General features: G+C 42.6%; 1 long non-coding RNA gene and 1 gene segment (V, D, J or C); both read left to right on the top strand.

The window, feature by feature from the left end:
• The first annotated feature begins 5315 nt into the window (after positions 1-5315).
• On the top strand, positions 5316-15343 carry LOC140716189 (uncharacterized). The gene is made up of 3 exons (XR_012096261.1): positions 5316-5397; positions 13911-14231; positions 15258-15343. It is a non-coding gene; the product is annotated as an uncharacterized lncRNA (long non-coding RNA).
• Positions 15344-17312: 1969 nt separating this feature from the next.
• On the top strand, positions 17313-23221 carry LOC140716190 (Ig heavy chain C region, secreted form-like). The segment is given in 3 exon segments: positions 17313-17568; positions 22211-22531; positions 22706-23221. Coding segments are annotated over 3 exon segments (939 nt in total).
• Positions 23222-23441: the final 220 nt, after the last annotated feature.

Consider the following 23441-nt stretch of genomic DNA (forward strand, 5'->3'; position numbering starts at 1 on the left):
AAGCTCCTCAGATAAAATGCTATCAGCCGCCTGGAACCTTGCCTGACGCGGCAAATTTGCCGCAAGGCACAATGTGGAGCCCCACCAAAATGGCGGTGGACCTTGTCCTGCAACTAGAAGGGGACACCCTGCGGGCCCTGCTGGACCTAACGCTGGCTGAGCAGCATGACTATAGCGCTATCCAAGCGACGCAGGAGCTACCTTTCGGGCGGAAGCCATTGGAGGAAACAGTGAGAGAAGAATTGGGCAGGGCGTTCGCAGCAGATCTCCGCCACTATGCTCGACATGTCTAACCCCAGTTCCCTTCCGCGGCCCAGGAAGAACTTGCCCTCCACGCCTTTGGAAAGGCGCTCACGCCGGCACGTCTTCGGCAGCATGTTCCCCTGACATCACCATCATCGCTGGCAGAGGCAGAAGGGCAAAGAAACTTCACTCCCCAAGGCATCCTAGCGTTACCCGGCACGCCGGGAGCCTGGGCTTGTGTCGCCGAGGTGGAGGAGAAAACCGCCGAAGAGGAGCCCGTATGAAAGTTCTGACCAGCACCGCGCAGGCCCCGTCGCGTGTCACGGAGAGGTCTTTGCTCACTGTATGGCGAGGCAAGTCATATGGCCTGAGATTGCTCCGCAGCAGCGCCACGCCATAGCCCAGCGCAGCCAGGCGGCGCTGCTCGAAACTTCCAGCAGAATCCTTCGGCTGTCGCCTCTCCGGGTGAAACGTCTAGGTGAAGAACAATTATTTTGCGTGGACTGCGTGGTAGATGGCATCAGAGGTCTTGCGTTAGTGGACACGGTGTCAATCCTCACCATTATCTATCCAGGTTTCCTCGCAAAACGGCCCATCCACCCTGCCTGTGTGGACAACCACACCGGTCCAGCGGGCTACGGTTACTGGCAACGGTGCGGCTCCGTGAGGGAAGAGGTGGCTTCTTATCGCAGTGGGGAAAACACAGCAGAATACGAGGTCCGTATGACTGACATCCGGGAGTCCTGCTTCATTGGCCTGGACCTGCTGTCCCGCTGGGGAGCGCGCGTAGATGTACAGTGGGGCAATACTCCGGCACCTAAGTCGTGGTTCTCCGGCAGGGCACCTTCAGAAAGCGGATCGGGCGGGGGCGGCAAAAAGCAGCACGGTCTCACCACGATCCGCCACAGTGCAGCACACCGTGAGGTGGCCCAAGGCAACACAGCGACACTAGGGGCAAGCGTTGAGGCGGCGCTTTAGGTGGCAGCTGGCAGCGATGTAGACCTCCCCACCATTGACCTGCAGCTTTACAGCGAGCAGGTGAGCGATCCTCTGCTGAACCGGGTAAGGGGATCGCTGAGCGTGGAACGATGGCCGGAGTGGACAGAGGTCTCCGCTCTATATCCGGAGATTAAAGCCCTATTCTCTCAGTGGGCACGCTGGAGAAGCGGAACGGGCTGCAGTTCTAGCGGTGGCCACGATGTTACGCTCCGTGCACGGGCTGTGGGGGGCAGGCCGTTTCGGGGTCGCAAAGACGTTTGGAAAGTTCCCCGAACACTTCTATTGGCCAGTGGACAGGCAGGACGTGGAATTTTTCGTGCACTGCAAAGATGCTTGCACGTCCCAGAACGAGCTGGAGTCAGTCTAGGGCGCCAATGCAGCAGTACCAGCTGGAGACCCCAGTTTGGGTCTACTACCCCAGCCGGAAGAAGGGACTATCCCCAAGTTTATAAGCCATTAGAAGGGACCGGGAGAGCTGCTCGACTGCATCTCCGATGTGGTATACCGTGTGCTGTTACTTGAGTGGCCGAATGCAGTCGTACTGAACCGTGACCGGCTGGGACTAGCTTAGGTCGTACAGTTATTTGCATGTGTGTTTGTGGGTCACAGTAACTGTAACCAGGGTATGTAATAAACACCTCCCCGTCTGCAGGTGACTGACTGTGTTTCTCCCAGGGTCATAGCGCCCGATCAGCTTTTGCGCTTGTCCCAATAAAATCGGCTGTTGGATTAAACGAGTTTAAGGAGCATTTTTTCGTCTGTCATTGTGGACCAAATGCTCGCCACTATATATATCATCACAATCGTTGGAGGTTCTGGTACGGAACAACATTAGTGACGTATACAGAACCATCAATCAAGCACTGCACTCTATCTTCTGTAGGCAACACAATCATGAATCCAAACGGCCAGGTCACCATGGATAGCATGCTTCTTAATCTTCTGTACGAGTCTCCCATGAGTGCATTGTCGCATATCTCCCGAAAACCCACGTAGACATATTCTAACTCTTTACCTTCATCAATCATCTCATCACCTTCTTGAAACCTTCAATACGGATACTAAGAGATGACCTGCCTCGCACAAAGTTATGCTGATGATCCCTAGTTCGGCTATGCTTTTCCAAATGCTCATAAATTCTATTTCTAAGTATCCACTACATTAATATACCCACCACTAACAATAAGATCCACCAATCTATTAATTCCAGAATAACGCCATTTCCATTCCTGAACGAAGAAACAACATTGTCCCCTACAACAGCTTCTTCCCTCAGGGTGTGAGAATAGGAATACCCTGCCAACACCTATGTATCTTCTCTAGGACAGCGGACTGCTTACTGTACTGTTTACTATTTACCTGTGCTGCGCATTACTACATACATTTTGAATTATAATTTGCTAACTTATTTATAGTATAATACTTTGCTTTTTTCTTTGTACTGTGTGTGATATATGTTGTGTGGTTGCACCGTCGTCCAGAGGAACGTTGTTTCGTTTGGTTGCATATATGTACACTCAAATGACAATAAACAAACTTCAACTTGAACTTGTACAAATATGTTGGTTATGGCACCAACAATCACCGTCCTCGCCTTTCTCTAGAATACTTCAATAGGCCCTGCAAACACTTCAAGATGAATGATTTTAAAGATATTCCTAATCTCAAAATGTCCTGGTAAATTAGCATGCTCCACTCTGGTCTCACTACCCATTAATTCTCTCTCCTTGGTAAAAACCGATGCAAAGTACACTTTAGGACTGAACGCTCAGAATCGCTCTCCAAAAGTATGCTTCGTATTTTATCCTTGAGTGGTTCTATACTCTGCCGCGTTATCTTAGTCTCTTGATGTATGTATCCGACTTGCCAAAATATGGTTCGTTCTCTCTCTCTCTCTCTCTCTCTCTCTCTCTCTCTCTCTCTCTCTCTCTCTCTCTCTCTCTCTCTCTCTCTCTCTCTCTCTCTCTCTCTCTCTCTCTCTCTCTCTCTCTCTCTCTCACTCTCACTCTCCAAATTTTCTTATTGAGTTCTTTTCTGGCTTATTTATATTTTTTCAGTATCACCGTTGGATTTTATATCCCTAAACCTTAAGCATGCTTTCTTTATCATCTTGACTAAATTTGCCACGTCTGCCGCCATTCACTCTTCCCTATAAGTTATGTATTCCATTCAAATTCATTGCCCATCTTCTTCTCCTTTTGACTTCATTGTGGAACGTGGTTCCTAGTTTCCCATGTAGTTCGAATTTGACAAATCCCTTCACAATGAACAACCTGATACGATCTTCGTCCCTAAATCCATCTCCTTTCTGTCTTCTGATCAGAAATGACCCGGATTACTACCGTCAATTAGGCAGATCTGAGTTTTTTCATCGTAATGCTTTTTGTCTAGTCGAGTTCCTCCAGTATCTTGTGTTTTGCTTTGCTACTATCCACGCACATTGCAAGCGAAGTCACGAATCTACAAATGAAAATAAACTTCGCCTCAGAATTTGTTACTATGGAACTATGGATAGCATCAGATTCATGTTGATTACCAATGGTGAATAGAGGAAGCAAGATAGGGAGACAGGGATATGCTCAGTTGGTCTGCATCAATAGGAATAATCTTTAGCTAATCGTGGTGATAAACTGAATTGTTCTCAGAGTATTTTCTGTGTCATAATGACCTTTAGACCTTTAACATATTTTTGCGGAGCTCTCTCCATATAACAGAGCAAAGAGAAATACGTTCAGTACGATGGAAGGAAGCAATGAAGATCTTTCTCTAAATTTCTATCTATACATTCACGTTAATGCGTCATATGTTTTACCGATGTAATTATCGGATATAATGCATATCATTATCCAAGCTATAATCGTAGTGATGTGCCTTCATTCTGCATTATGCAAATGAGGCCAGACTCGCGAGGCTTATAAAGTCTTTGCTTCTCCACAAGGTTGCACAGACAGCCTGCGCTGGTGTCTGGAACCTTCTCTGTTTAAAGAGGCTTTCAGGTCGTGAAGGAACAATGCATATTTTATGTGTTTCGATATTTTTAACCTGGTTGCCAAGTACGTGCAGTTCAATTTTAAAGAGAATAATGGTTACTATCTTGCCGTTCCGTCCACAAATTTCATTTTATGTTAAATTCTGTGCTGCTTCAGATATGCGATGATTAAATATGTTTTTCTCCCTTCAGATGCCTTCAGTCAATTTGTAGAACAGACACCAAGAGAAGCAACAAAACGACCAGGCGAAACTCTGACCATCAACTGTGTTTTAAGAGTTTCTAGCTATGGCCTGTACAGCACATCATGGTTCATCCAAAGACCGGGTCGATCGAGTTGGGATAAGCTATCTATTGGAGGACGATATGCGGAATCAGTCAACAAGCCAGCAAAGTCCTTTTCCCTGAAGATCAGAAACCTAATTGCTTACGACACAGCCACGTATTTTTGCAAAGCTGAAGACGACTGTCACAGTGATACAAAGCTCGGACTCCGCAATTCAAAAGCCACTAATGCACTAAAGTCAATGTTAACCCGATCCTGAACTGTACAATGCAGATATACAATGCATAAAACTGTACACTATTTTCGAAGGATTATTGGTTATAAAATAAGTTGTATAGAATAATGCGAAATTAAGCTAGATTGTAATTGCAACCGCCGTGACCTCGGTTTCTTGTATTAATTTAGAAGAACCTTTTAGTACTAGTATCAAAGACTGTGTGTGGGGGTGGGACACAGTGATGAATCTTCAGTCCCCTTCATGCAAAAATCACCTCGACAGTTATTAACGCAAAATTAATGCAAGATATTCCTTTAGGGACAAAAACAGCTTTCAGACAAACATTCTTTATCTCTGCCAGAGACTGGTACACAAAGCAAAGCCTTGCTCTATATATTTGTGTAATTGCAGTGCATATGTGATCATCATATTAATAACAAAGCTTTGATATTATCTACCTGACTGAGAGCTATTATCGACGGGATTTAAACAGGCCAGTGCAACCATTTCATTTATGTCCCCTACCATCGTATCATGGACGTATGGGATTCTCTGACGGATTTATATGCTATTTCCAACAAGGAGGTTATTGTGCTCATGTGAACTAATGTGCCAAGGCTGTTTACTATGACGGAACTGGCACCAAGCTGACTGTGAAACCGGGTAAGTGATTTTTTTTATTACATTTTGAGAAAGCACGTACTTTTCCCCGAAGTAAAGTATAATTATATTCTCGTTTAAATGATGCAAACCGAAAAGGGCAATATTATAATGTATTTTTGGAGTATAAGCATTTCATTAGAAACACGTTTATTGATTAAGACACCCCAGAAGAATTTAAGTACACGCTTTTATCCTCCCAAGATTGTACTTCCGCTCGTTTAAAAAGACGAAAATTAAACTTGGAATATTTTTACAAATCGAAGCGCACAAATTACCCTCGACTTGCTACACCCCAACCCCGTCCGATGGTTACTTTAAAGTATTACCTGCTGTATTGATATAAGTGCGAGGTCCTCATATCTTTGCATTTTTGAGTGTGGATTTACTCCCCAATGGTCACAGACCCAAGTAGGAAAGAACTTTGAAGATGAAATAGGTTTCAGTTCAGGTTAATAACTTGATATTTCGAGGGGCTGTTAAAACATATACTCGTTGCGAAAAAAACCTGTCATTTAGCTGGAATAGAAGAAAAAATGTCTTCTATTTAGAAACATATATCATGCTCTAACAAATCCATACATTTAGTGAGCGCCTAGACGACCAGGATTAAACATATTTTCTGTTGTCAGAATTGTTGGAATTATATAACTTTGGTTATATTTTAGTGTCAATCGTCAGAATATTCAGGGAGGGCAGAGGGAGGCAAAAGGTCTGTGCACAAGGCCAGAAGAGATACTGAATGAAGGTCAACATAATCAATGTATTCTTTGAAAGAAGAGCACAATAATATCACGTCTCTACCATCTCGCTGAATGCTTTAGTCAATTGGCAGGGCACTACATTTAATTAAAAGTTACACTCCAGATCTTAATGAGTGACATTCTAGATGTGTCAGTGTCGCTCAAGACACCAATTATAAGGGTTTACATTGTTAAACTGACCGTGCTATGGTACAAAATATAAAACTGTCGTCATTGAAGCAGTATGCTAAAATATGGGTTGCAACGGAAACTTTTCTGCGAAACGGGTTTTAATTTTCATCAATCAATTGAATGATAGCGTTTACAAGTAGTTCCTTCCTAAAACAAACTCAAATGAAAGCAGACCTCCGACAATATTATGGGATCCACAAATGTCAGCGAAGCAATTCGCAAAAATATCTATCATTCGTCCAATTTACTTGAACTTATTATTGTTTGTTTGCTTCATCTTTCTTAGTTTCAAACATGTTGTTAAGCTCCTTTGTCCGAGCTTAGACGTGTTTAAAAGTCCTCTGAATCTCGTTCTTAATGGATTTTTGTGGGAATCCAGTCCAATTCCACATGTATGTGTGTGTGTGTGTGTGTGTGTCTGTTTTTTTTTTGTTAAATAGGCAAGTAAACAACATCGTCTTTGTTTGTGCATAGCGCTGTGGAGTATTACTCCGTCTGCCCGGCCCATTTTCTCCCAAATTAATGCAGATCATCCCCTTGGGTTTTGATCCCATTGGGAAAGGAACTTTTCAGAAGTCAAGCACAGCCTATTTCATGCACTTAACTGAGAAATTGGGAAGGAATCAGCATTTGAGATGAGTATGAGAGGGTGAATGTATTAAATATTTAGAAACTACATCAACACCCTTTCTATTTTACTGTGTTATTTCCGATCGAAGGGAATCTGTTTTTCAGTCCAATAAAGTGTATTGGACTACTCTTTCACTTCACCGTCATCAGTTTTGTTATAAACTCTATATCTCCCCTCCTTCTGTAATATGTGATTACCTTTTGCTTTGCATGTCCGCAACGATCTCTGCATTAAGTATGCCAATTTCCTAATTCTACATTTGAATAATTTCAACATTTGCAATACATTGTAAAAGAAAAGAATTCTTTATCTAATCACTCTCCTAAAGGGGGAATCCCATATTTATTCTCCATTTTCCTCCCACATCCGAAAGACGTTCAATTGTTTAGCTAACTGGCAATTGAATATTGTCCACAGTGCATAGAACAATGATAGAATATGGAGGATTTGATGTGGTTGTGGGTAAAATACACCAAAATGGATTAATGTAGAATTATAGCAACTCACTTATGGAACCCTAGACTAATCATAGGACGATTTACTAACTTTTATGACTTTGGACTATAGAATTAAATGGCAGTTCCTTGGAAACCCACACGGTCATGGGGAGAACAAGCAAGCTCCTTAGAGACAGCAACAAAATTGAACATTGTACGCTGACTCTTCGAATTGTGATATAGTTGCGCTAATGGCTAAGCTACTGTGTGTCTTGTACTTCTCCATAACTCTTTCCAAATATTCATGTTGCCTTCGCCAAAATATCTTTCAGACTAATTATAAACATTCTGGACCCAAACACCTATCCTGTGATTCTAGTGAGCAGCATTGCCCTATTACAATGTCAGCCATATTCCAAAGATGTCTCCTTAGGATTAGTGGATTTGGGCATGCACTGGAAACGTAGCGACAATTGCGGGCTGCCCAGCACCTTCCTGACTCAATGGATTCGACGCAAACTGCTCATTTCACGAGTTTGCTTCCATTTCATTCCATAAGGCCATAAGACCATAAGAGATAAGAACAGAATTAGGCCATCTGACCCACCACATCTGCTCCGCCATTTCATCATGACTGATCCAATTTTCCTCTCCTATTCAATCTCTTGTCTTCTCCCCGTACCTCTTCGTGTCCTGACCAATCAAGAATCTATCAACCTCAGCTTTAAATATACATAAAGACCTGGTCTCCACAGCTTCATGCGGCAAGAATTCCATAGATTCACCACTCCCTAGCTAAAGAAATTCCTCCTCATTTCCGTTCTAAAAGGGCGCATGTCTATTCTGAGGTTGTGTCCTCTGGTCTTAGACTCTCCCACTATAGGAAACATGCACCCCACATCCATTCTATCAAGGCCGTTCACTATTCGATAGGTAAAAATGAGGTCACGCCTCGTTCTTCTGAATTCCAGCGAATACTGGCCCAGAGCCATTTAACACTCTTCATATGAGAAGCCAATCAATCCTAGAATAATTTTTGTGAACCTCCTATGAACCTTCTCCAGTTTTAACACATCCTTTTGAAGACAAGGGGCTCAAAATTGCTCACAGTACTCCATCTGAGGCCTCACCAGTGTTTTATGAAGTTTCTGCATTAGATCCTTGCTTTTATTTTCTAGTCCTCTTGAGCTGGATGCGAACATCGCATTTCCTTCCTCACCATAGATTCAACCTGCAAATTAATCTTTAGGGAATCCTGCACAGGCACTCCCAAGTCACTTAGCGCCACAGTTTTTTTTTTGTATTTTCTCCCCATTTACAAAATAGTTAACTCTTTCATTTCTTCGACCAAGGTGTATGACCATGCATTTCTCGACACTGTATTCCAACTGCCATTTCTTCGCCTGCCGATTCTCTGAATCTGTCTAGAGCCGCTCTGTGGCCCCTCTATTTCCTCACAACTACTTGCCGTTCTATCAATCTTCGTATCATCTGCAAACGTTTCAATAAAACTATCAATTACATTATTCAAATCATTGAAATATAACGTAAAACAGAACCGATCCCAACACTAGTGGAACACCAGTAGTGATCGGCGACCAGACAGAAAAGATTTGCTTTGCTTCCTGCCAAGCGGCCACTGCTTCCATGCTAGGATCTTCCTGTAATTCCATGGGCTTTTAGCATGTTCAGCAGCTTCATGAGTGGCACCTCGTCAAAGGCCTTCTGAAAATCCAAGTATACAACATCAATCAACCATCAAACTGGGTACAGCAAATTGTCTCTCGTAGTATAAAAATGGATCCTTAATTGGCAGGGTGAACTCGGAGAATTAAAGTGGTATTATGTTCAATGTAGAAACATAAGAGACATAGAAAATAGGTGCAGGAGTAGGCCATTCAGCCCTTCGAGCCTGCACCGCCATTTATTATGATGATGGCTGATCATCCAATTCAGAACCCTGTACCTGCCTTCTCTCCATCCCCCCTGATCCCTTTAGCCACAAGGGTCAATCTAACTCCCGCTTAAGTATAGCCAATGAACTGGACTCAACTGTTTCCTGTGGCAGAGAATTCCACAGATTCACCACTCTCTGTGTGAAGACGTTTCTCCTCTTCTCGGTCCTAAAAGGTTTCCCCTTTATCCTTAAACTATGATCCCTCATTCTGGACTTCCCCAACATCGGGAACAATCTTCCTGCATCTAGCCTGTCCAATTCCTTTAGCATTTTATACGTTTCAATAAGATCCCCCCTCAATCTTCTAAATTCCAGTGAGTATAAGCCCAGTCGAGCCAATCTTTCATCATATGAAAGTCCTGCCATCCCAGGAATCAATCTGGTGAACCTTTCTTGTACTCCCTGTATGGCAAGAATGTCTTTCCTCAGATTAGGCAACCAAAACTGCTCACAATACTCCAGGTGTGGTCTCACCAAGGCCTTGCACAACTGCAGTAGAAACTCCCTGTTCCTGTACTCGAATCCTCTTGCTATGAATGCCAACATACCATTCGCCTTTTTCACCGCCTGCTGTACCTGCATGCCCACATTCAATGACTGGTGTACAATGACACCCAGGTCTCGTTGCACCTCCCCTTTTCCTAATCGGCCACTATTCAGATAATAATCTGTTTTCCTGTTCTTGCTACCAAAGTGGATAACCTCACATTTATCCACATTATATTGCATCTGCCATAGATTTGCCCACTCCTAACCTATACAAGTCACCCTGCATCCTCTTAGCATCCTCCTCACAGCTAACACCTCCGCCCAGCTTCGTGTCATCCGCAAACTTGGAGATGTTGCACTTAATTCCTTCGTCTAAATCATTAATATATATTGTAAACAACTGGGGTCCCAGCACTGAGCCTTGCGGTACCCCACTACTCACTGCCTGCCATTCTGAAAAGGTCCCCTTTATTCGCACTCTTTGCCTCCTGTCTGCCCAACCAATTCTCTATCCACATCAATACCATACCCACAATACCGTGTGCTTTAAGTTTGCACACTAATCTCCTGTGTGGGACCTTGTCAAAAGCCTTTTGAAAATCCAAATATACCACATCCACTGGTTCTCCCCTATCCACTCTACAAGTTACCTCCTCAAAAACTTCTATAAGATTCTTCAGACATGATTTTCTTCTTAAATACATGCTGACTTTGTCCGATGATTTCACAGCTTTCCAAATGTGCTGTTATCACATCTTTGATAACTGACTCTAGCATTTTCCCCACCGCCGATGTCAAGCTAACCAGTCTATAATTCCCCCGTTTCTCTCTCCCTCCGTTTTTCAAAATGTGGGGTTACATTAGCCACCCTCAAATCCTCAGGAACTAATCCAGAATCTAAAGAGTTTTGAAAAATTATCACTAATGCAGCCATTATTTCTTGGGCTACTTCCTTAAACACTATGGGATGCAGAACATCTGGCCCTGGGGATTTAACTGCCTTTAATCCCTTCAATTTACCTAACTCCACTTCCCTACTAACATGTATTTCCCACAGTTCCTCCATCTCACTAGACCCTCGGTCCCCTACTTTTTCTGGAAGATTATTTATGTCTTCCTTAGTGAAGACAGAACCAAAGTAGTTATTCAATTGGTCTGCTATGTCCTTGTTCGCCATGATCAATTCACCTGTTTCTGACTATAAGGGACCTACATTTGTCGCAACCAATCTTTTTCTTTTCACATATCTATAAAAGGTTTTACAGTCAATTTTTGTGTTCCCTGCCAGCTTTCTCTCATAATCTTTCTTCCCTTTCCTAATTAATTCCTTTGTCCTCCTCTGCTGGACTCTGAATTTCTCCCAGTCCCCAGGTGTGCCGCTTTTTCTGGCTAATTTGTATGTTTCTTCTTTGGACTTGATACTATCCCTAATTTCCCTTGTCAGCCACGGGTGCACTACGTTCCCTAGTTTATTCTTTTGCCAAACTGGGATGGACAATTGTTGTAGTTCATCCATGTGATCTTTAAATGCTTGCCATTACATATCTACCGTCAACCCTTTAAGTATAATTTGCCAGTCTATCTTAGCTAATTCATGTCTCTAACTTCAAAGCGACCCTTCTTTAAGTTCAGAACCTTTGTTTCTGAATTAACTATGTCACTCTCCATCTTAATGAAGAATTCTACCATATTATCCATCTTACACAACAGGCCTCGCATGACAAGATTGCTAACTAACCCTTCCTCATTGCTCAATACCCAGTCTAGAATGGCCTGCTCTCTAGTTGGTTCCTCGACATGTTGGTTCAGAAAACCATCCCGCATACATTCCAATAAATCCTTTTCCTCAGCACCCTTACAAATTTGGTTCACCCAATCTATATGTAGATTGAAGTCACCCATTATAACTGCTGTTCCTTTATTGCACGCATTTCTAAGTTCTTGTTTAATTCCATCCCCAACCTTACTACTACTGTTAGGTAGCCTGTACACAACTCCCACCAGTGTTTTCTGCCACTTAATGTTATGCAGCTCTACCCATATCGATTCCACATACTCCAGCTAATGTCCTTCCTTTCTATTATGTTAATCTGCTCTCTAACTGGCAACGCTACCCCACTTTCTTTTCTTTCCTGTCTATCCCTCCTGAATATTGAATATCCCTGGATGTTGAGCTCCCATCATTGGTCACCCTGGAGCCGTGTCTCTGTGTTCCCAACTATTTCATATTCATTAATAACTATCTGCACAGTCAATTCATCCACCCTGTTACGAATGCTCCTCGCATTTACACACAAAGCCTCCAGGCTTGTTTTACGACATTCTTAGCCGTTATACAATTATGTTGAAAAGTCGCCCTTTTTGATTTTTCCCCTAGATTTGCCTGCCTGCCACTTTTACGTTTCACTTTACTACTGTTTGCTTCTACTCTCATTTTACACCCCTCTGTCTCTCTGCACTTGTTCCCTGCCACATTAGTTTAAATGCTCCAGAACAGCAGGACTTCCTTGACTTATTTCTATTTTCCTCTCCGTCGACCCTAACACCCTGGTTTCCTTCCCCTTGCCAAATCAGTTTAAACTCATGCTTAACTCATGTCATAAACTCATGCTATCTATTGCCTGCTCTATCAGTGTAGATACACTGTCAACTTGCCATTGTTGATTCCCACATTCAGTGCACCTCAGCAATCATCAACAGCAACTTGCAGTTTGAGAAAAATGGAAACGTGCTGAAGTTGAAAGATAGCTTTTGTCCCGTTCAGGTAAACCTAGTCTAAAATTGTGCAGACTATTAAATACTATATTCTGTAATATGGACAAACTGCTGACGTTTCAGATACGATTACCATTTAACAAGCCTACATATCATCATCATTAAGATCATCATCATCATCATCATCATCATCAAATTTCAAAGTATATATACGTCATCATACACAACCCTGAAATTATTTTTCTTGCGGGCATTCTCAGCAAACACCACGAAACACAATAGAATCAACGAAACCCGCACACATGTAGACGGACAACCAAATGGCAAAAGACAAACTGTGCAAATCAAACAGAAAAAAACAAGTAAAATAAATAAACAATAAATATCGTCAACATGAGATGAATATATATATTTTTTTAAACTGAGCCCATAGGTTATGGGAACAGTTCAACGTCTGGGGAAATGAAGTTCAGTGAAGGTATTCCTTCTGGTTCAAGAAGCTGATGTTGAAGGGGTTACAGTTGTTTCCGAACCAATTAGTTTGGGTACCTAGGCTTCTGTACCTCCTTCCCGATGGCGGCAGCGAGAAGAGAGCGTGGCCTGGAACCCAAGGGTCATTGAAGATAAATGCTGCATTCCTGCGACAGCGCGGCGTATAGATGGGGTTAATGGCAGGGAAGGTCGCATTCGTCATGAACTGTGCTGTATTCACGATCATTTTTTGCAGGATGTCCGTTCAAGGGCATTGATATTTCCATATCAGACCGTAATGCAACCAGTCAGTATACCCTCTACGGCACATCTACGTAAGTTTATCACGTTTTAGATGACATACCGGATATTTTTAAACTTTTAAGAGAGTAGTTGCGCTGCCGTGTTTTCTTTCTAATGGCACTTACCAGCTGGAGTCTGGATAGATCCTCTGAAATGATAACGCAGAGGAATGTGAAGTTGCTAACTCTCTCCACCTTTGACCCCTAGAAGATGACCAGCAGATAGATCCGCGGTTTTCTCCTCCTGTAGTCGATAATCAGCTCCTTGGTCTTGCTGACATTGAGTGAGAGATTTTATTCTGACAGCTAGATTTTAAATCTCTCTCCTCTAGTCAATTCGTATGGCCAACGGCAGCTTTGATACGACAAAGAATAATCAGGCGAAATTTCGAAGTACCATTCAAGGTATATAAAAATAAAATAACCGTAAGCTGTGATACCACTACGCTGAAGGAAATATTTCAGCTTCAGTCATCCCTTCGGCCAAAAGGTCTTAGAAATGCTAACGTAGCTCTTGACGTGTAGAGATTCATATGACGCATATATCATTTCAAAGACTTTTGTTTTTGTTAATTTTAGCAAAACAACCGACTCCGCCAAACATCATTCTTGCCTATTCTGCAACTGCCGAACAAAAATCACAGGGCTTTGTGGAATTGATTTGTCTCATGAGCGAATACCGACCTGGAAACATTGCAGTGACCTGGCAGAGAAACGGACAAGCCGTACGGTCCGGGTTTACCACCACTTCTTCCACTGAAAGTTCAGACGAAACGTTTACCTCAAAAAGTGTGCTCAAAGTGCCTCTAAACGAATGGGCCAGTGGTGCTGTGTACTCGTGTAGTGTATCCCACTCTGCAACCAGCAGCAACATCCGCAAAGAAATACGAGCTGAGTCAGGTAAGAATGAGTTCCCAATTCATAGGTGCAGTATTTCCACTTTCCTCCTCAATATTTCATTTGGTGGGCTGTTATGATCTACGGACAAGATTTAAAAATAACCAGACTACTAAAGATTGACATGCGTGTCAGTATCAAGTTTGGACAAGGGAAAGATAGGAGTGTGAATCGGAATGTTTAGGCAGCAAACATTAAATATCAGAGGTAAGAATTACAAGAAAATCTTGCGAAGTGTAGTCAGCAGACGTCATGGCGCATCAGTGAATATTGATTTCTGATCATGTTAATGCATCGAATAGAGTTTATATTTCTGAACTGATTCTAAGGAATCCGGACATCTTAAAAAATAAGCATAGGAAAGGGGCAGCAATATAAAATCCTCCGTGATCCCCTTTAACTTTCAATTTTAACAGCACGTTAATTTTTACTGATATGTTATATCTGTGGCTGGTATCAGCATGCAATAATGAAAATGTTGCAAAATAGATAAATGAAAGGAAGAAAGTAGTCGAGGCAACCACTTGACTTATCAAACAGTTAAACCTTGTGCTAAACTGGCCCATCATTCTTGCATAAATAGATTGAATACTGCATATTTATTTAGCCTTTCATTCCACCTAACATTCACTTCCACCTTCTATCTTCCTGTGTTCTGTCCTCCCTCAGTCAATCTCTCTGTCTCGCGGCAACCCATTGACTGCTCTGCCACAAGCCACTGCCCCTTCCCCACACCGGTGTTTTATCACTGTCGTCCTTTCCGGGGATGGCCGGCTGCATCTCTCTCTCTATCCTTCGCCACACTTATCTATGAATGACGATATGTTATTCATTTTCAACCATTTTCCTTTCTTTCAGTGTGGAGGAGTAGCGTGTGGTCATGATCTGACCCAAGGGTGCACGAAATGACGACTTAAGCATGATTAACAAATTCCACCTTAAGCTCTTAACGTGTAGAAGGTCATTACTATATTGAAATCCTTGCTAAACTTCAGATTCGTCATGAGTCCTTTCAATTATATCTTCTAGAATTCGCATTATTTCTCAGAGATCCTACCGTTGAAGAAATGTGGATAAACAAAACTGCCACACTGGTGTGTGAAGTGATCGCCACGATTCCAGCTGAGGTTTCCATCTCTTGGACAGTGGGTGGAAAGGAACGGGCTGATGGTGTTGAAACAGAACAAGCAGCAAAGATCGGGAGCCAGTACGTGACAGTCAGCCGTTTGACCAGCAGCGTGGCCGAGTGGGACAGCGGGGTAGAATACTCCTGCTCGGTGCAGGAAAATCAATCAGCTGCTCCGTTATCAAAACGGACACGAAACGCAAAAGGTGGGTGCAATACCAACAATCAAAATGTTGTTAAAAACAATAATCTGTTTTTAGATGCAGAAAGAGGAGCAGAAACTGCCAGGCCGCAGTATTCAGGGAAAACAGGCATGATGGTGAACGAGTTACCCTCTGCTAGAATCATAATGTATAATCTTATTCAGGGCAAGACAGGTTTTCTGACAAATGGTGCACCGATAGCGTTCCACCCAAGAGTTCGTCGAATGAAATGTTGAAAGCTTAGGGCCCGACAGCATTGGAACAGACCCTTCGGTCGACTGAATCCAAACCCGCTTCAACACTCATTCAACGATTTCCACTTGAATCTGTTTTATTGTTTCGTAGCTTCAACAATTCCTCGCAGATTCTACTCTGCTGAAGAGTAAGTTATGGTAAGTCGACCTGGCAAGCACCGGCATGTTGTTCGATATGGAAATCGGAGAACCTAAAACAAAACGCGCACAGCCACACGGCAACCGAATAAACTCCAGTAGAGCAGGTTATGACCGAAACCAGGTTTCTGGAGACTTGCAGCAGGCATTCTAATAATTGTATCCTTCTACTACTCCTCTGAGAAGTTGTAGTCATAAAATCATACTGCACAGAAATACAGTTGGCCCTCCGAACCCAATGTTCAAAGATGTTTCATATCTACCTCAATCCAATTTTCAGCAACAGAAAAAAGTCTTTGAATGTCTTTACTATTTTAGTGATCGTCTAAATGTTTGTCAAATGCAGTGAGCGTGTCCACTTCCAGCGTGATTAAAATATCAACAGTCTCGTTTGTACTACCTTTCCTTAAGGTACCCTCTAAAGCTCTTCCCACTTAATTTAAGCATATGCCATCTTTGGATTTCATAGTCTAGACATACGAATGCTGTTGTCTACTTATCCTACCCATGTTGCTGATAATTTTGCATGGTTTTGTTGGGTCACTACTCAGTTTCCTTCACTCCAGAAAAAACAAGCCCAGCGATTCTAATTGCTCCCCATAACTGACGTCCTCCAACCCAGTTAACATACTGTTGTATCTCTTATGCACTCTTTCCAGCGCAATGCCATTACCTTACAACGAGGCGACCAGATATTTCAAAATCTAGTGCACCAGTGTTTGGTAAATTTAAAACAGAGCGTCCCAAATTTCATATGCTAATCTTGACCTGTGAAAGCAAGTATGCCATGTTCCTTTGAAAACACACCATCTACCGGTGCTGCTACTTTCAGGGAACTATGGACTTAAACCCCAATATCTCTCTGTTCATAAACATTCCTTAATAATGAAATATTTTCTATTCATGGCGTACCCCTTCTTCAGTTCCCAAACTGCATCGACACGCATTTCTCAATCTGCATCTGCAAACTCTAACATTATATTTGATCTGTATTGCCACAGCTTTTGATACCCATCATCGCGTTTGAAAACACTACCAAGTTTAGTCTTATCCATTAACTCAGAAATTATATTTTCTATATGCACATACATATCGTTATATCACAAACAACATAGCTCTTGGGACCGTGGTACGCCGCTCGTGATACACTTCCGGGCAGAAAGTTATCACCACCATTATCCTTAACAGCTGATAACAAGTAGACCGCTCACCATGGATTCTTAAACAACTTGTCCAGTGCATAGTTAGGAACCTTGTCCAGCTTGTTTTGGAGATTAAGACTGATTGACCTTCTCTTGCAGCCAAACCAGTGAAACCAGGGGTACGCCTCTTGTCCCCGTCTCCAGAGGAGATTCAAACTGCGGGTATCGCTACGCTCACATGCATGATAACGGGATTCTACCCCGATGACATAACCGTTTTGTGGCAGAAGGACAGAGCCGCATTCTACTCGAACGCAACCAGCCTCCAAACTGCACTTCAACAGGACATGACCTTCAGCACGAGAAGCCTCCTTTACTTGACTGCAGACGATTGGAAGAAGGACGCAACATACACCTGTGTCGTCACGCACCCACCTTCACAATCTATTGTGAAAGCAAACATCAGCACCCGGAGAAGTAAGTACAATTTGTCAAAAGGCAAGTATCCATTCCATGCTTTACATCCCAGTCAAGAGATTAAAACTACACAAAGGTCGGCAAGGAGCAGATTGAAATGATCATTACTGTAGTACTTTATTAGTAATCAGACCTCTCCGTCGGTCCGATAAGGTAACATATGTGAGCGTCAACTAAAATTAGTGTTATATAATCGAATCTCTGTTGAACATGGGGAGACAAACTGAATTATAATGTTAATGTACCTCACCGATAGGACCTCAATAGGGTAAAGCTGGAAGAACGTGTGCAAATATGAATTGATGAATGGCAATATGAACGGAGCCATTCTTGGCGTTTGTAATTATACCCTAAGATCATACACCAATGGACCACGCTTGTAAACAGGTTTGTTTAAAGTCAAGTGCAATATGATCAATAGATATGAATTAGCATATTAATACCTCGCAGGTGATAGAGTGGTGCTTTACTGGTAAGTCTCCGACATGGCCGGCGTGAATAATTGGGTGAGAATCGTTCTCTGTAAGAAGTTGTAGATCATCCTGTAGAATACGTGGGTTTCCTCCTGGTACTCTGGTTTCCTTCCACAGTATAAAGACGTACCGTGTATTTGGTTTATTGGTCATTCGGAATTGTCCAGCGATTAGGCCAGGGTTATATCGGAGGTTTCTGGTGGTGCGGTCCAAATGGTCAGAAGGGCGTACGCTACGTATATCTTTAAATAAGTAAGTAAGTAAATAAATAACTGCATATTAAATAGATCGATAGATAGATAGATAAATGTGAGCCAAACTAACTGGTGTTAAGTAAGTATTGAAATCGTCCACACCACTAGAAGCCATCCGACCAGGACATGTGAAACAACGTCTGAGTTGAAACTGTTCTCACATCCCTTCTTTTTTGAACTTATGTTACATTGAAATATTGGCATGCAAACCATTCCTCCGTGGAACAGGAAAATAGATATGCCCCTCGGTGTGGAAAGTGATTCCTCATTTATGGCCTGTTTTTTTTTATCTCGCATGCTGTTGATGATGCTCGGCCCTGATCTCACAACAACGCACAATGATATCCACGGATGTCTACGGGGACTGTTCATTCCACGTTGTAGGGAGTTCAGACTATCGCCGCTTTAACGGAAAAGCTGGAATGTAGTTTACAGGAAAATGCAAAGTCAACATAGTTGCATCAATCGTTTGGACAATTAGATCCCATTATACAGCGAAGTGCAATACATTTACCTAGTGCTATAGCGCGGAGTAGGGTTAGGGTTAGGGTTAGGGTTAGGGTTAGGGTTAGGGTTAGGGTTAGGGTTTAGGGTTAGGGTTAGGGTTAGGGTTAGGGTTAGGGTTAGGGTTAGGGTTAGGGTTAGGGCCATTCCGGCCGTTCGAGGCACGCCGCCCCAGCAGTTGCACAACGTTGGTTAACCCTATCCTAATCACGGGACAATTTACGATGACTAATTAACCTAGCCTGTCGGTCTTTTGCCTGTGCGAGGAAAGTGGAGCATCCAAGAAGACTAATACATGCCACGGGGAAGACTTAAAGACTTCTTGTAGAATGACACGGGCATTGAACTCCGAAATCCAGAACGATCCGACTTGTAATAACGTCGCTCTACTTCTGCGCTACCTTGGCGTCGTGTTGTTGGTTGGAGTCATAAATTGCACCAAAGGAAACTATGAAAATCATTATACAGGCACAAGGACATCATTGTATTAGATTGTCAGAGCAGTTCTTAAATACCCTTCAGGAACTTCATGAATTTTAACTCCTTTCCATGATAAGGACAGATGGTTGCTTATGAATGTATGTTGCTCAAATCTAATCTCAACTCCTCATCAAATGAAGCTGTTAACTTATTATTGCGGGATGATCTATGTGGCAAGGGAAAGTGGAATTTCTACGATTATTAGTTCCAGAAAATATTGCAACAACCTGCTCTTGATATTCAATTCTTTGCGTAAAAGAGCACGCAGACCACGATGAACCCCAACACTTTTCAGATTTCACCAATCACCTTTCCAGGTCTTAGCTTCATCCCACCCCCTCCGGTCTTCTCCTATCATTTCGCATTTCCTCCTCCCCTCAACTCTTCCAATCTCTTACTATCTTTCCTTTCGGTTAGTCCTGAAGAAGGGTCTCGGCCCGAAACTTCGACAGCGCTTCCCCCTATAGATGCTGCCTGGCCTGCTGTGTTCCATCAGCATTTTGTGTGTATTGTTGTTTGAATTTCGGGCATTTGCAGATTTCCTCGTGTTTGCTCTTTAAATTCTACTGCGAAGCCTCTGCCAGTGATGTCTACACTGAAGAAGTTTAAATCCTCTCTTCAACAGGATTTCAGTGAAACCCTCTCTTGCTGCTCCCCATCTATAATTCCTTTGGCCATTCAACTTTTCCATCATATTTTGACCCAGATCCGCTATTACAGCCATATATCCTTCCTTGGAACGTGTCTCCGCCGCCAACTGACTCCAGTTGGCTTCAGGATCCGTTTTCGTGCTTCTCAATTTGGATCCTTTCCCTTCTCCAGCTCTGTATCACTTTCGCCAATCACCTTTCCAGCTCTTAGCTTCGTCCCACCTCCTCCGGTCTTCTCCTATTATTTCGCATTCCCCCCCCCCCCCCCCAGCCCGCTAATTTCAAATCTCTTACTATCTTTCCTTTCGGTCAGGCCTGACGAAGGGTCTCGGACCGTAACGTCGACAGCGCTTCTCCCTATAGGTGCTGCCTGGCCTGCTGTGTTCCACCAGCATTTTGTGTGTGTTTTTGTTTGAATTGCCAGCATCTGCAGATTTCCTCGTGTTTGCACTACCGTTCTACTCATTTCTCCTAAGTTGATATCCTCACGTTTTCCACCTTACAATCAATCAGCTAAGTATTAGCAATTTATTTTCTTGTCCACACCCCTCTAAATTTTCCCGGAATCCTTCTCACAGATCACGATGCCGCCCAGCTTGTATTCCCAGCAAACAGACATATTACAGCATATCCAACAGTTATATCATTGAAATAGACTAAGAGTAGCCGAGGCCCCAGTACCAATCGCTGCTTTTACGACCGTAAACTCTTATTTCAGTCGCTTCTGTTACATGATTGGTGTACGGTTTAACATGCACAAAATGGACTGCTCTTATTCACCTAATCTGCTCTAACAGTATTTCCCTAACACTAGATCTCGTGATATCGTAAATATTGCAGCTGTCGGCTCAAACATTGCAGTAGACTTTAGTAATTTTCAAGATCAATTATGTGGCAATTGTTCGCTGTGAACACGTGGTTCTATTATATCTTGTGGCATGTGGTAACCTACACAGACAGTGTGGCCACTTCGGTTTCACTTTACTGGCACGTTTTCCTATTTCTAGTGGACTCGTTCCAGCAAAAATATTATGGAAAGTATTGAGGAGATAGCAGTCAGTACTGGGTTCATAAATTGCAGGTGTACTGAACACACAACAGCGCTCTTATTAGGATTCATAGATATTTTATATTTTGTTTCCTTATTTTGAACAGCATTCTACTCTGTACATAATGGAGACAATGCTCTCAAACTTTGTACTTTTTACTGAGTATAGCTTTACACTTAATTATCCTATTCGGTCAATTTGTTTCAACATCACAATAGAAACTGAAAGGCAAACGTTTTTCTCATTTTATGTGAATCTCTTCCAATGCAGCCACGTTCAGGCCAACGAGCCACGTTTTCCCTCAGTATTCTATTGATCTGAGGGTGAATGTTCGCATTCCCGAATGCAGCTACGGTTAGATAGATAGATAGATAGATAGATAGATAGATAGATAGATAGATAGATACTTTATTCATCCCCATGGGGAAATTCAACATTTTTTCCAATGCCCCATACACTTGTTGTAGCAAAAACTCCTTACATACAATACTTAACTCAGTAATAATATGATATGCATCTAAATCACTAACTCAAAAAGCATTAATAATAGCTTTAAAAAAAAAAAGTTCTTAAGTCCTGGCAGTTGAATTGTAAAGCCTAATGGCATTGGGGAGTATTGACCTCTTCATCCTGTCTGAGGAGCATTGCATCGACAGTAACCTGTCGCTGAAACTGCTTCTCTGTCTCTGGATGGTGCTATGTAGAGGATGTTCAGGGTTTTCCATAATTGACCGTAGCCTACTCAGCGCCCTTCGCTCAGCTACCGATGTTAAACTCTCCAGTACTTTGCCCACGACAGAGCCCGCCTTCCTTATCAGCTTATTAAGACGTGAGGCGTCCTTCTTCTTAATGCTTCCTCCCCAACACGCCACCACAAAGAAGAGGGCGCTCTCAACAACTGACCTATAGAACATCATCAGCATCTCACTGCAGACATTGAATGACGCCAACCTTCTAAGGAAGTACAGTCGACTCTGTGCCTTCCTGCATTCATATCAATGTAATCTTTGCACTGTGGTATAAATAAACGGGAGGATTATTTAGGATATCACCTGAAGAAGATAGAGGAATCATTCTGATAAGGCAGGAGAAACGGTATTTGCGAAGCAGAAAATAAAACAGAGAAGTGCATAGTAAGTGGGATTATGAGCTACTGTGGCCTGGTTACAGTTGATATAATCCACATCTCAAGTATCATAAAATGAAAATAACCATTCCCACTTTTTTGCCAGAAGACTGCCATGAGGCTGATATTAATGTCATCATAAAAAAGCCTTCCTTTGAAGAGATTTGGACGCTTCGGAGAGCAACAATTGTGTGCGAAGTGGTTTACGCAGATTTAGAGAATGTCAAAGTCTCCTGGCGAGTAAATGGAAGTCGAAGAATGAACGGAGTAGAGACTCACGGTCCGGAGAGGAGGGGAAGTAAATCCGTCATCGTCACCAAACTGAAAGTCAGTGCAGAGGAGTGGAACAGTGGAACCGAATACCTCTGCTTCGTAGAAGACCATGATCTGCCAACACCACTGACAATCGCTACCAAAAAAAACAAGGGTAAGCGCAATTAAACCCCGTGTTGAGGCCACACAGTGCATTAAATAAACTGTTGGACAGTGACATTCATGAACCAGTCAATAGAATGGTAAATAAAATCTCTAATCTGGAGGATTACGGAGTAATCTGCAAGTCACAGACGAAACTAATTGAGCATATATTTTTCTATTCCAGTTACTGAAGTGCACCGTCCGAAAGTCTACCTCTTGCAACCATCAGCTGAGGAGATTCAAGCCGAGGAAGCAGCTACCCTAATTTGCCTCGCAACCGGTTTTTATCCGGAAGATATATATATCGGCTGGATGGCTAATGACACCCTTTTGCATTCGGGATACTCAATCCAGTTTAACAGCGATAAGGAAAACGGCTCTAACTCAGTCACCAGCAAACTGAGGATCAGCGCAGAAGACTGGGAGAAGGGAACCACCTATAGCTGTTTGGTTGGACATCCGTCGCTACCAACAAATTTAGTCAGAAGTATTAATAAATCCCACGGTAAACCTACTTTAGTTAACGTGTCACTTGTACTAACTGACAACTTTAAATCGTGCGTCTAATTTTGCTTGATTCAATGACTAATAGTTTGGAAGTATTTCTTGCTGACTGCGTAGCTGTTTGAGTTTTCGTTTTGCGGATTCGCAGAAGACCACGCATAGTATTCACTCTTCAGATTATCCCACAAGGGAAATATTCCAATAATGTCATCTGTTCGGTAATATTGTGATGAGCTCTCGATAATATTAGAATGATTTTAGCTTTACAGTGATTCTAAAAATATCGTACTTCGGAGATGTTAGTAAGTCACGGAATAGATAGCAGACAGTGATTTATTCTGTATGCCACATTACTCTGAAATAAATTCAGAATGAAAACCTCTTACCTTCCAGGTGTGTTCTCTTATCTTTGCAAC

The sequence above is a fragment of the Hemitrygon akajei genome, chromosome 25, assembly GCF_048418815.1.
Source record: "Hemitrygon akajei chromosome 25, sHemAka1.3, whole genome shotgun sequence".
Taxonomy (NCBI): Eukaryota; Metazoa; Chordata; class Chondrichthyes; order Myliobatiformes; family Dasyatidae; genus Hemitrygon; species Hemitrygon akajei.